This window comes from Rhinolophus ferrumequinum, chromosome 13 (genome assembly GCF_004115265.2).
Source record: "Rhinolophus ferrumequinum isolate MPI-CBG mRhiFer1 chromosome 13, mRhiFer1_v1.p, whole genome shotgun sequence".
NCBI lineage: Eukaryota > Metazoa > Chordata > Mammalia > Chiroptera > Rhinolophidae > Rhinolophus > Rhinolophus ferrumequinum.
In genome coordinates, this window is record NC_046296.1 from 46,350,691 (window position 1) to 46,364,052 (window position 13,362).

A 13,362-nucleotide genomic window follows, 5' to 3' on the forward strand; every position below is an offset into this window, starting at 1 on the left:
AATAACACACACGTACAAAACACACATGTATATAGTATTTTGTACCTTGCTTTTTTTACTTAAGCTTAGAGATCAATCCATATTAGCAAACAAATACTCTTTTTTCTTTTTAATAGGTACATATTATTAATAAAACATTTTATCTATATGTAAAACATATAAAGATTAATATATCGTGTTTCCCCCAAAATAAGACCAGGTCTTATATTAATTTTTGCTCCAAAAGACGCATTAGGGCTCGTGTTCAGGGAATGTCATCCTGAAAAATCATGCTAGAGCTTATTTTCCGGTTAGGTCTTATTTTTGGGGAAACGCGGTAAAAAATACTAAATGTATTTATACTAAATAGAGATACTAAATAATATATAAAAATAATAATATAAAAAATATACCACTTAAGAACTAGAACATCAGCTTTCTATAATGTTTATAGGTTTTTTTAAAGATTCTCTGCATAAAACATTGATTTTTCTGTTGTAACCGCAAAATAATAATTGCAAAATAATATGATGAATTCCAGTACTTCTCACATTTGAGAAAATACTTTTCATTTTCTTTATACTTTCCTTGAAATATAAAAACTTTATAGTAAGTGCTCAATTAGTTTTTCATAAAGAAAAAAATAACTTTCAAATTTGGCTCTGTTACTCTTTCATTACTTCATTACTTAGATTTTCAAATTATTATTATTGTTGTATTATCCAAGTGTCATTACATTGAATATTTATTGTAAATGGCCTCAATATTTCAGGGAAGCACACAAGTCAAAGTATACAAATACATTAAGTAAGTATGGCCACTTTTAGTTAACCTTAAAATTGTTTACCGTTATTATTTTTCTGGTCTCAGGTGGTTAAATCTCAGATGTTAAATCAGATTAACCAGAATTAATAACATTCAGATAATTTTTAAAAGAAGGTAGACAAGAATTCCTGTTCACAGTTCTTCCCGAGTCCTTCCTAAAAAGGCAAAGGATACCTTGACCATTAAAAAAATTTATTCATTCCTGCTGGAATATCTTTTTCAACATTGATGATTTGGGCTTGTTCCCCTCCCTCCTTTGGATTGTTCAGTATAACGCATACTTGGCAAAGCATAATTGTCTGACGAGGCACAGTGTTACAGATGATTTTTCTTTTTAAAAATCTCAATTTTGAGAAAGGTTAGTTTTTTACAAGGTTATGTCACAATCCAAACTTATCTCCTGCTTTCCATAATATAATTATACTCTGGCAGTCCTCAAGAAAATTTGAATACAACAGAAGCTAGAGTGTTAATATGGTTCATTAGTGATTACAGAAAGATTTATGGTTCCCAGTGTTAGTCCTGCATTTGTTATAATAGCACTTGATGGTATAACAACAAAATGATAATGGAAGCACTTTTGTGTTACAATTTTGACATCCTGGAAGGCTGTGAGCCTTTGACAGTTAGCCAGGACTATTGCATACTGATAACTACTCCTGTTACATATCTAAATGTTCATTTAAATGTGTTTTAAGATGGTTTGTATTTTCTCATTTCTTTGTTAGAGCCAAATACCACAAGTTGAAATATGGGACAGAATTGAATCAGGGAGATATGAAGCCTCCAAGCTATGATTCTGGTAAGCTAATTTTAAAGGAAGTTTAAGTGAATAAAAAGAAATTAATGTCCAGTATTTTGTAGCAACAATATTTATAACTGCAGTTAATTTCTAATTATTTGCATGTTAGTTAATTTTTATTTTTTGACCTACTTATCTTTTGGCACTAATCATTTAGTGTCATCTAAATCATTTTCCACCGCCTTCCTTCCTTTTCCCTCTTCCCTTTTCTGTTAGTTCCCCATTTCCTGCTTATGTTCTATGCTTACTGTGAGGATCAGTCATGGGGTAACATGCACCAGCTGGGTCTTGCTGGGTCTTCCCAGTATCTTGCTGGGTCTTCCCAGTATCAGTGGGAAATGTGAGAGGTGCAGTACAAAGTACATCACGCCCTTTAAATCCTGAAAGAAAGCGTATGAACTATGGAGGGAAGAGAGCTCTTCTGTAAGTACAGGGAAATTCCTTGTTGCCTGATCCTTCAGTTTCAGTTATATAAACCTGATCCCTCAGTTTCAGTTATATAATGTTTATAAGTAAACAGTGTGGCTCAGTATAGGAAAAGTTTGGTCTTTGAAATCAGATATATATAAGTTTGACTCTGCCCTAACACTTTAAATACCTGTGATATTGCCTAATCTCTCTGAGGTTGCTCCATTCCTTATCTGTGAAGTGGGAAGAATTCTGGAAATAATTCCTAATTCCCACATTTATTTTCTTAGTATACAGTACCTAGTACCATCCCATCTATTGATCTTTCAAACCACCTATTTATCTTACAAATATAAAGTATGTAATACTTGTCAGACCAAGCACCAAATTCTGTGAATAAGATGATAACACCCTATTGAATTTTTATAGGAAAGATAAGAAAAAAATGATTATAGTAAATTGACATGTATAATGGTAATACGTTTTGTGTTAATAGAGCACAATAGCAGGGGAACCAAATCTAGCCTTAAGTGGTTAAGGAAGCCTTATTGCAGGAAGTGAGGTTTAAAGTTGACTCTGAAAGACAAGTAAGAATTAGTCAGTGAAAGTGGACTGACTAAATTGAGAGGTGGGAGAAAGGCAGAGAGCATTAGTGGTGATGTTTCTGAGGTAAGAATATGGCACGTTTGAGAAATGAAATAACGGGGTAGTATTGGGATGGAGGGAAGGAGTGTTTCTAGGTACAGGTAGAAAGTTGGGTGTGGGTATATGGTAAAATATTTTACAAGCGTTATAAAATATGTTAAGGAGTTTACAGTTTATCCTACAAGTTATGAGAAGGCATTTGAAGGACTTAATTAGGACTCTTGTGATCAGATTTGTTCTTAGTCCTGGAAGACGGATTAGAGAGGAGCAGAATGGGAGATGGGGAGACTGGTTAGAGGACTGTTAGTCACGTTACCTTGACAAAGCTCCTGGCAATGCAGAGAAGTGGGTGTGTTCAGAAAGTCTGTAGGAAGTCAAATCTGCAGGAAGTAGTCCTTGTTTGGATGTAGGGGATGAACATAAAAAAACGACTCCCATACTTTTAGTTTGAAAAACTAGACCAGAAGTAGGTTTGGAAGATGGTAGGTTCACTTTTGGATTGATTTATTAGGCAATCAAGTGAAGATGGCTGTTAGACAGATGTCTCGTGTGGGCTGGAGTTCAGGTTGGAGGTATGGGTTTGATACGGAGATTGAGGGGCATCACCATATAGTACTGGTGGCACTCTAGGGCACTGGAGTGGAAAAGCTCACCCAGCGACCCTTGGCAGGGTGAGAGGAGGATCTAAATGGAACCCTGAGGAATGGCCACATTTAAAATACTGGTAGTAGAGGAATAGAAACCTGGAAAGGAAACTGGTAAGGATTGTGAGAGGAAAAGCGGTAGAAACCAGGAGAAGAGTGGGTTTCCAGAAGTAAGGACCCTTCAGCATTACTGATTAGTGTCCAGAGGGCTGAAGAGTATCTCTAGGATTTATTGATTGTGAGCAGTTTTAGGAGAGAGGTGAGAGGAGAAACATAGACATAAGTGGAAAAGGAAGACTAAGTATAGTCAACTTTCAGGAAGCTTAGGTTGTGAAGGCGAAGGAGAGGGATGAGAGGGCAATAGCTGAAAGGACACATGGGATCAAGAAAGAGTGTGTGTGGTGTGTGTGTGTGTAATATTTCTTAGAGGAGGAACACATAAAAGGGAGAGAGTAGAGATATTCAAAATAGGAAGGTATCTGAAGAAGTGAGAGGGATTGGATTTTGAACATAGCTGGAGAATGGCAGGAAGAGCCTGTCTTTTATTGTTATCAAGAGAGAATGTAGGAAGTTAGGTGATGGATTTGTAGGTTTGGGTTTCAGTTTGGTGGTGGGTGTTTAATATAACTTTATGTATGAGACAGGATTACCTGCTAAGAGTGCTTCAGAGGTTTAAGAAAAGTAGAGAAAGTTTAAAATAATAGTGAACAGGGGGACAAACTCAGTAGAAAATAGTATGATTGAGAAAAGCTAAGGGTCCAGTTGAAGTCTATAATCATGAGTTTACATAGAAGCACTGGTCTGCACACTTGGCAGCCTAGGTAAAAGGTAGAAAGAATGAAAATAGGTAATAGTTGAATTCACTGAATTCATGGAGAGACAAGGGAATAAGAAAATTGATACGTTGGCAAAAGAATGGTTGAAGTGATAGTCTGTGAACTAAAACTAGACAGGGATGGAAGTGAAGACAAAAGGAGGCTAAATGGCTAAGAATTAGGGGATAGGCTATGATCTAGGGTAGGTCAGCACATTTTCTCTGAGGCCACATAGTAATACTTGGACTTTGGAGGCCGTATGTTCGCTGTTGCAGCTACTCAGCTCTGCTGTCGCAAATGAAAGCAGCCACAATACAGGAATGAATGAGGGTGGCAGGCCAGGTTGACCTGCATGCTGTAACTTGCCCCTGGACTAGTAGTCCCCAGTTAAAGAAGTAGTGAATTAGGAGTATTGGACCTGAAGGCTGTGCTCACAGAGTGAGTTTGCATCGTGGCAGCTCTTCATAATGACAGGGAAGGTAATGACGGCTAGAGAGGGTGGTGGTTGTGGAGAGGCTGAAGTGGGTCACCCACGTGAAGATAACTTCACTCAAGAAGGTGTAGGAAAAGTTTGGTTGCAGAGGAAGTTTGTGAGCCTGGTTGTGACTGTTATCAAGGGACATATAGATGACAGTAATAAAGTCAGGACTAGCAGAGGGTAGAAGTTGGTGTATCCAAATAGGGTAAATCTTAAGACATAGGGGTTTTTCCATTCTTTGTCCATTTTGTATTTTTCTAAAATTAACAATCCAGACTTTTTCAGAAAAATTTTCACAAAAAATTAGTGTCCCCTCTGATTTTTTTTTTTTTCTGTTTTGTTCCACTTCCAAACCTTCACATTTCTACTTTAGGAGAATATTAATCCAGATTATGTTAAAATCTATTTATCTTCCATATTTCAGTTTATCCTATTTAATATTATAAGCTAGATGCTTATTACGATAGAATATTTGTATGCCTCTAGTTGAGATGTTTAGACCATTTACAGTTAATGTGACTACTGATATGGTCTAAAACCACCATCTTGCTGTTTGTTTAATCTGTTCTTTGCTGCCTTTTCTTTTTCATATTTCTTTTGGATTAATTGGTATTTTTTATGATTCAATTTTATCTCTTTTGCTGACTTATTAGCTATAACTTGTTATTTTAGTGGTTGCTTTATGTTTATAACTTATTAGTCTATATTTAAGTGATAATACCACTTCAAAAGTAGTATGAGACACTTATAGCAATGTACTTCCATCTCTCCTCTGTCTTTGTGCAATTGTTCTCATTTATTTTACTTCTGTGTATGTTACAAACCACACTACATTATTATTTTTGTTTCAACAGTCAATTCTCTTGTCAAGAAAGTTGAATACTATAAAAAGTATGTATTTCCAGTGCTCATCATTCCTTTGTGTGGATCCATATTTCCTGGTATCATTTTCCTTCTGCCTCATTAAGGACTTCCTTTAACATACCTTGTAATATGGGCTGCTGATAATGAATTCTTTCAGCTTTTGTCTGTCTTGAAAAAGTCTTTATTTTGCTCACTTGCATTGTTTCTGATGAGATATCTTCTGTCATCCTTATCGTAGTTCCTCTGTGTAGAATATGACATTTTTTTCTCTGGCTACTTTTAAGATTTTTGTCTTTATCATTGGTTTTAAGCAATTTTATTATGATGTACTTTGGTGCCCTCCCTCAATGTTTCTTGTGCTTGGTATTTGTAGAGTTTCTTGGATCTCTGGGTTTATAGTTTTCATGAAGTTTGGCATTTTTTAATCCATTATTTCTTCTAATATTGTTTTTGTTCCTCCTCCCTACGCTATTATCTGGAAATGCTATCAAGGCAATAAGCTGGAACAACTATAGGGCTCACCGGTTTGCTTCCCTTCTCTCAGGGATCATTGTCCTTTTTTGTGTGATGTCTAATGCCTTAACCATGGTTTTATCTATTCTGTTTTTAGTTGTTTCTAGCAGGAGGATAGATTGGGTCCCCGTTACTTCAACTTGACTGGAAGTACCAGTCAAATACTTTTAATATTACCAAAAAAATATAACAGTTACCATGTTAAAATCCTCACTTTTGTATAATATCATTTTTTGAACTTGATAAGGTAAGAATGAATCTGATAGTTGATGACTACTTACTGACCATTGAGAGAACTGTGAGGTTGGGCTAGGTAAGGAAGTATGGGGAAAATCAAGTTCACATGTGTAAGAGTTTGGTTTTGTGTTTTCTTCAAACCTTAGACTTCTTTTTTTTGGTTTTTTGGTTTTTGTTTTTGGTAAATGTCAAATGTTATCCAGGGATTTGGATTTTATCTCAATGTAAGGATACATTTTTTAAAAAGAGTATAAAGATGCATTCTTATTTGATTTGGCTTAATTTATTTTTTATTAAGGTGTAATTTACATTCAGTGAAATCAATCTTTTTAGTGTTTTCACAAACACATGCAGTCTTTCTTGTTACTACTTCCCTTTGCAGTTACTCTTCACTCTCTACTCTAATCCTCTGACAACCACTAATCTGTTTTCTAGTGCTATAGCTTTGCCTTTTTCCAGAAAGTCACATGGATTCCGGAATCATACACAATGTAGGCTTTTGATTCTAGCTTCTCTCACTTGATATAATACATTTGAGATTCATACATGTTGGCATGTGTCAATAGTTTATTCTTTGTTTCTTTTGAGTAGTATTCCATTGAATGCATGTAACACACTTTGTTAACATGATTGCCAAAAGTAGGCAGTTGAGTGTATCTGAAGAAGGTATAGAAGGGATTTAGGCCTATTCTGATGGGAAATTAGATGACTTCAAAATTCTTTCACATCTGAAATTTTTAGCTTTTTTAGAATGTCAGTGTTATGTTCTTACTGGTAAGTACAGGTTGCTTGCTTGACTTAAGAAGGGGACATATTGGAACATACTGTGTTATATATGCACAATTCCGAATTTGTGGGTCACTGGAAACAAGATGTATCATTTTTCCTTAGTACTGGAACCTTTGTTTTTGCCTTAAAAAAAAAAGTATACCTTCTGAAGTTATCCCAAAGTAATTTTCCCTTTTTGAGTTAACTAATCTCCCTTATCTCCCTCTCCACCCCCCATATAACCTACTACTATTTCTTTGGTGTATCACAGAGCTTGGCCTAGTTATTTTAGGAGAAAAATGAAAGTGCAAGATCTAATTCTTATTTTTATTTACATATTTCTCTAATTTCTCATCATTGTAGTGATTGCATGTGGAGGAAAATATGTGTGCTTTGGAGTCAAACAGACATGACTTCAACACTTACAACTCTATTTCTAACTTAAAATTAACCTGTAAAACTCATATTTCTCATCTTTAAAATGAAGATAGTAATAACACCTATCTTTTGCGTTTGTAAAGATTAAAAGAGATAATGTATATGTTTTTAATACAGCATCTGGAACATAGTAAGTGAATACATAATAGCAAATACTCATAAAACAAATATTCCCAGTCTTTCTTGTATCTCCACTTGAATAAAGCCCTATAAAGACTACAGTTTCTTATTGTTTGATCAAGGGCTGATGGAAAGGGTGAACATTTTTGTGTTTTCAAAGTAGAGCCATAGTGTAGTTTGGAAATTCTTTAGTCCAGACTTAATCACAGAGAAGACTCTGTTACCACCTTCTAGAAAAGATTCGGCTTCTACCAAATAATGAATTTAAAGCTTTACAAGACCTAGGAGATTTTCATTCAAAGAATGTCTTAAAAAGAATACTTGAGGTTTTCATTTAATAACTAGTGAAGGAAATAGATTTGGACCAAGATTGTTTCTTATCTATCTAATATTTAATCAAACTGGCTCTCCCCGCCGCCCCCACATGCCTGGGTATTTCGTTCTAATTCTGGTATGCTGCTTCATAATACTTTTATTTGACTTTTATTGTTTGACTTGATTTAGATAGGTCTTTGTCCTGGAGGAAAATTCTAAGGCTGCCTAAAGATTCCGAAAATGTCTTTATTTTCGTTCTACAACTCAGGAGAATCCAGTAGTAATAATGTATTTAGGGTTTTGTTATGGAAATTTGACTTAAAAACAGAATTTGCATTGTCCTAAAATGTACCTTGCAGTGCAGTTTCACATATTTTTAATCTTACAAATTTTTCTTGGACAATTTTTACAAATCGAGATGCCCTATAATGTATATTACAAGGCAGTTTTATTATGATTTAATGTTTTGTAGATGAAGGTAATGAAACAGAGGTGCAGCCACAACAAAATAGCCAGTTAATGTGGAAACAAGGTCGACAACTACTCAGACAGTAAGTACCCCATGGTCATCGTAAAGAGGGGATGCGTATGTTTTCCTGAGAGTATTTTTGTTTTGTATTTTCAGCTCAATAGAATAATTTTATTTCTCATAGTATTATACTGCTGCTGTGGAAAATCTTAATTGAATTACTGTTCCTTTTTCATATTAATCATTTCCCCCCCTGTGGTAGAATTTATTTTTTATTAAATATTAATAAGAATTATCAAGAATGAATTCTCTCCATAATTTTAGCTTCATCAAAAAGAGTACCATTGTAAGCTTCTAAGTTTTATTGTATACTTAAATTTATAGTTTAAAGAATTCTGTACTCTTAAAGTCACTCTTTTCTTTGTGCGTTTTATACATGAATACCATGTTTCCCCGAAAATAAGACCTAGCCGGACAATCATCTCTAATGAGTCTTTTGGAGCAAAAATTAATGTAAGACCCGGTCTTGTCTTATATTAATATTATATTATATTAGACCAGGTATTATATTATATTATATTATATTATATTATATTATACCTGGTATTATGTTATATTATACCCAGTCTTATAGGACTGCGTCTTATATTAATTTTTGCTCCAAAAGATGCATTAGAGCTGATTGTCCGGCTAGGTCTTATTTTCGGGAAAACATGGTATACATGTTTTAATATAAATCTAATTAGTATTTATATGTAATTTTTCTGTATGTTTTTAAACTTTCTATTTTAAATTGATTAAAGAACTTTTTGAATTTTCCAAATTTGCAAACACTGCACAATGTATACTTTCTCCTATAAAATGTCTTTGAGACTATAAAGAGGGAACAAAGCCGAGTTGAATTTCAGATGTCAGGTGGTGGGGCTGGACCCAATCACCAGCTCAGTGCCTGGTCCTTGCCTGTCACGTTTGAAGCGTATTCAGATTTGTGCCTCAGTAAGATGAAATTTGCTACCTGTTTGGACTTTTGTGGTTTCTTGTGAATAGTTTAAATCTGTGATTTCCAAAGTGGATGCATGCCAGCCATTCTTTTTGATGAAGGGAAGAGAATATTAAAATGTCTCCTCATATCTATTTTTGTCTTACTCAAAATTAGAAGAAAATGACACTTCACTGATATTTAATAAGTGGGTTTTCAGTAGTGCCCTCATTTTGGTCTTAAATATGATTTAGGCATTTTCCTTTTATAAATAAACAAGTGTTCTTAAAGTGCTGATCTTTTTTTTTAATGAGTTGTTAATAGTGAACAATCCAAAAGATATTTTCAAAAACTTTGAAAGACTCATAATCTACTCCTTAAAGTAAAGGTGGCATTTTATCAGTGAATGAGGAAGTAACTATTTAGTAGAGCCAGCCTATTTATGGAAACAGTTATTCATAATGTGATTTTTGTGCCAAAGTGAAGTATGTATCAAATATTACTTGTTAAAAATGGAAAAACATAATACCTTTGTATTAGTTTTCAAGAATTAACTGATTAAATTTAAGAAAATTAGAAATTTATTATCCAAATATTAATCAGAAGCTTTCTGTAAATATTGGTTATCTTGTCTATTGATGTTTTCTCTTTCCTCTCCTAGAATTGATGCTTACTTATGAGTTAATGCCTGACATTTTTCTGTCATGTTTATTAATGACGTTATTAATGACATTTGCCTTTCTCATGTTCCTGCCACTACCAGTTTTGTATTTTTTGGTCATCTTTGTTGTTAATAGATATTGAGTGCCTTCTATTTTGTGTGTGTTTCTTAGGGGAAAGAAAACTGAGGTTCAGGAGAATTAAAGTAACACAGGAAGAAAGTGGCAGAAATGGGTTTAAGACCCAGTTCTAACTCTCAATACAAAGCCTATTCTCTTTTTTTCTGTGCTGCTGCCTCTGTAACACACACACACACCCGTGCACCCAAGCATCCCACATTCTGCAATTGAATTGTGGTCTTTTTTTTTTTTTTTTTTTTTTTTTTAATTTTAGATTTTTCCCAGGCTAGAAGCTTCCCTTCTGTAGAAGTGACTCTTTGGAATATACTATCTTCTTGCATGTCATGGAGGAAACCATATATGCTAGAAACATTCTCTCTAGATCTCAAACAGTTGATCCAATGACTCTTTACATCAGAAATGTGAAAAGACTACTGGTTATAATAATTATTTTTATAAAATAGTGATTCAATAGAATCTGAGCGTTTACTCCAACCATGCCTAGAAGAAAGAATGTGCTATTAGGTATATTAAGGAACAGCTTCTTCTTATGATAAGTATAATGAATGGTGTATTGTATAGTTCTTTGATTTTTCTCAGAGACTGGAGAGGCTGGTACTGTAGGAGACAGCTCCATCTGCAGCTGGAAGATAATTTATTAGCAAGTCATACTAGCATAGTGCTATACTGTTAAGTCTTATGCAGGCAGGAATTTAAAAAAAATACTTTTAGTTACATATGAAGTTATAGAATACTGATTCCAATATGACTGAACTGTAAGGATCCTCTTCATACACAGGTATCTACAGGAGGTGGGTTACACAGATACTATTCTGGATGTGAAATCTAAACGAGTGCGAGCTTTGTTGGGCTTTTCAAGTGATGTCACTGACAGGGAAGATGACAAAAATCAGGACTCAGTTATAAATGGCACAGAGGGTGAAGTTAAAGACACAGCAATGATTGGGTAAGTATTTTCTCTGTGAAGTGTTTTAGCTATAACGTTAGTTCTTATTAAGTATTTTTGGTTTATGGGTGATACTTATAATACTTGCACTTTTAGATAGCACTACAGAGTTATAATAAAGTTTAACAAAAATTTAAAATTCATTTGGTAAAGGTACCACATAGGGATTAGTTATCATTCGTGATTATTTTAACTATATTTTTATTTAAGACATTTGCTTGAGATTTATGGATTTGATATAGATTTTAATATTTTAAAGCTCATTCATTTACTGTTAGAATTTCATAGAAGATCTTATTTTGGAAATTCATTTCAAATTGGTAAGAATGAAATTTCATTCCTTGTGCCCCAGAAATCTTATATAAACACCTCAGATTCTTTATAAGTAAACCTTTTCTTTTGTTTATCTACTAATGCTGTAAACTCATCTTTCCTTTGAAAAATATCTATTTTAAATATATATGTTTTTCATTGATAGAATAAGTGTAAAAAATTCAATAGCTGTCTGAAATATTTTGTTTTGCTTTTTGGATCATGTATCCTACAGTAATTCTGCTTAAAGTGAACATGAACAGTTAAATGAGGAGATTCTTCCTTATGGAACAAAATTTGGCAGCATTCCTAAAGAAATAAAAAGTCAAAGATTCTCTGAAAGTCTAAATGTGATGTTACTTTACTTTAATGTATGTTTAGGCTGGAAGAATGGTTTTAATTGAACTCTTTATATTTTCTAGTGAGAACAGAGTTTCTGTTTTCTGGAACATAAACTAAAATTATGAGATTTAGGTAAAGGTTCAAAAATATGACTTTTATAAACATGTCATTGGAGCCTTCTGAAATGTGTTTATTAACAATTCAAACTACATTCAATTGTTTTGATAAATGTGAGATGTTGGTTGTTTCCTCTGTAGACACAGACAACTTAGGCATTATTCCTGGTTATGTTTTTTACCTAAAGGGTTCACTTTAGGTCATTGTAAAGACCTTCAGAAAAGACCACGCTAGTTGCCTTGTGTTTGGGCCTTGACCTGTCTTTTGACACTGAAAGCGTATTATTCTGACTCTGTCTGATTTATGTAGAGATGAAGAATAGGATGGAAAAATACTCAAACACAGCTCTCAAAAGATTCAAAATTTATCATTTATCTGTTTTGAAAATTTTGTCCATAGTTGTGGCTAAATTTTTCATGAAAATGCCTTCTTCGATTTAAAACAGTTTTTAATGAACTGGAGAGAAATCATTCTGTTCTGGCCATTAGGAAATTGTTTACTGAATTTAATTTTAGGGAACTAAACTCAAATCTTACATGTTTGAAAAGTCAGTCATTTCCAAAAGTTTAATGATTTACTCATCAATAGGGTCAAGTTTTATAGTAATATTAATTTGACTGATATATTGCTTAGTAACTTTATGTGCACATTTGCTTTTTTTAACTCTAGCTGTTTAGAAATGTAAGATTGCATCAGAAAAATGACATATTTACTTATTATTTTCTTAGTTATAGAAACTTAGGTGTCAGAGGAAGAGTTGCTTAGTGTAAAAGAATAGAGAAAAATAGCAGCAGATATAAGAAAAATATTTTTTAAAAGAAATACATGAAGGTTGACTTAGAATCAAATACTGAATCAGGAGGGGGAGTTCTTTACATTAGATTACCATTAATCTAAATAGATAGGATTGCAAAGTACTTGAAAAAGTAACCTCTTCCTATATTGGTTTTCCAATTAAAATTCATGGAAATGTAATGGATAAGAATCAATGTAGTTCATAATATGATTTGAGAGATCATAATTAATATAAACAAAAGTTAGTGCGAGATATCATGGATTAATTTTTATGTTGAGTTTAAAACTTTAACTGAGAAAGATGTACATGTTTTAAACCAGAAAATCCGAGTTAACAGATTCTGCCTCTGTGCTGGATAATTTCAAATTCCTTGAAAATGCAGCTGCAGATTTCAGTGATGAAGATGAAGATGATGACATTGATGGAAGAGAAAAAAGCATCATTGATACTTCAACAGTGAGTTGGCTAACTCAAATATAAATATTTTTACGGACTATTATATGATACATACTTTGAAAATAATCCATGTCCTTCAACCTAAACCCTTAACTTTTTTCCCCATGAATTTGGGGAAATTTAATATAAAAGAGTTTTTAGTATTGATTTCAAAATCAAGAATATTTTTAGTATAGCAGTTTTCTGTTAAGGGCCTCACTCTTTCTGGTAATTTATTCAACATACCAGCCTTTCCATAGAGTTGGTAAATATGGTAAATGCGTATATTAAAACAATACAGTATTATCGGTTGCT

The 13,362-nt window shown here is 33.4% G+C and overlaps 1 protein-coding gene across 2 annotated transcripts in view; it reads left to right on the forward strand.

Annotated features, from left to right (window-relative positions):
- The window catches only part of STRN (striatin), an 84,986-nt gene that overhangs the window by 33,669 nt on the left and 37,955 nt on the right, over window positions 1-13,362 (forward strand). For both annotated transcript variants that reach the window (XM_033124668.1, XM_033124669.1), the window contains exons 3-6: window positions 1,533-1,606; window positions 8,324-8,402; window positions 10,878-11,045; window positions 12,933-13,068. In XM_033124668.1, coding sequence (XP_032980559.1) covers window positions 1,533-1,606; window positions 8,324-8,402; window positions 10,878-11,045; window positions 12,933-13,068 — 457 coding nt within the window. The remainder of the gene's footprint in view (window positions 1-1,532; window positions 1,607-8,323; window positions 8,403-10,877; window positions 11,046-12,932; window positions 13,069-13,362) is intronic.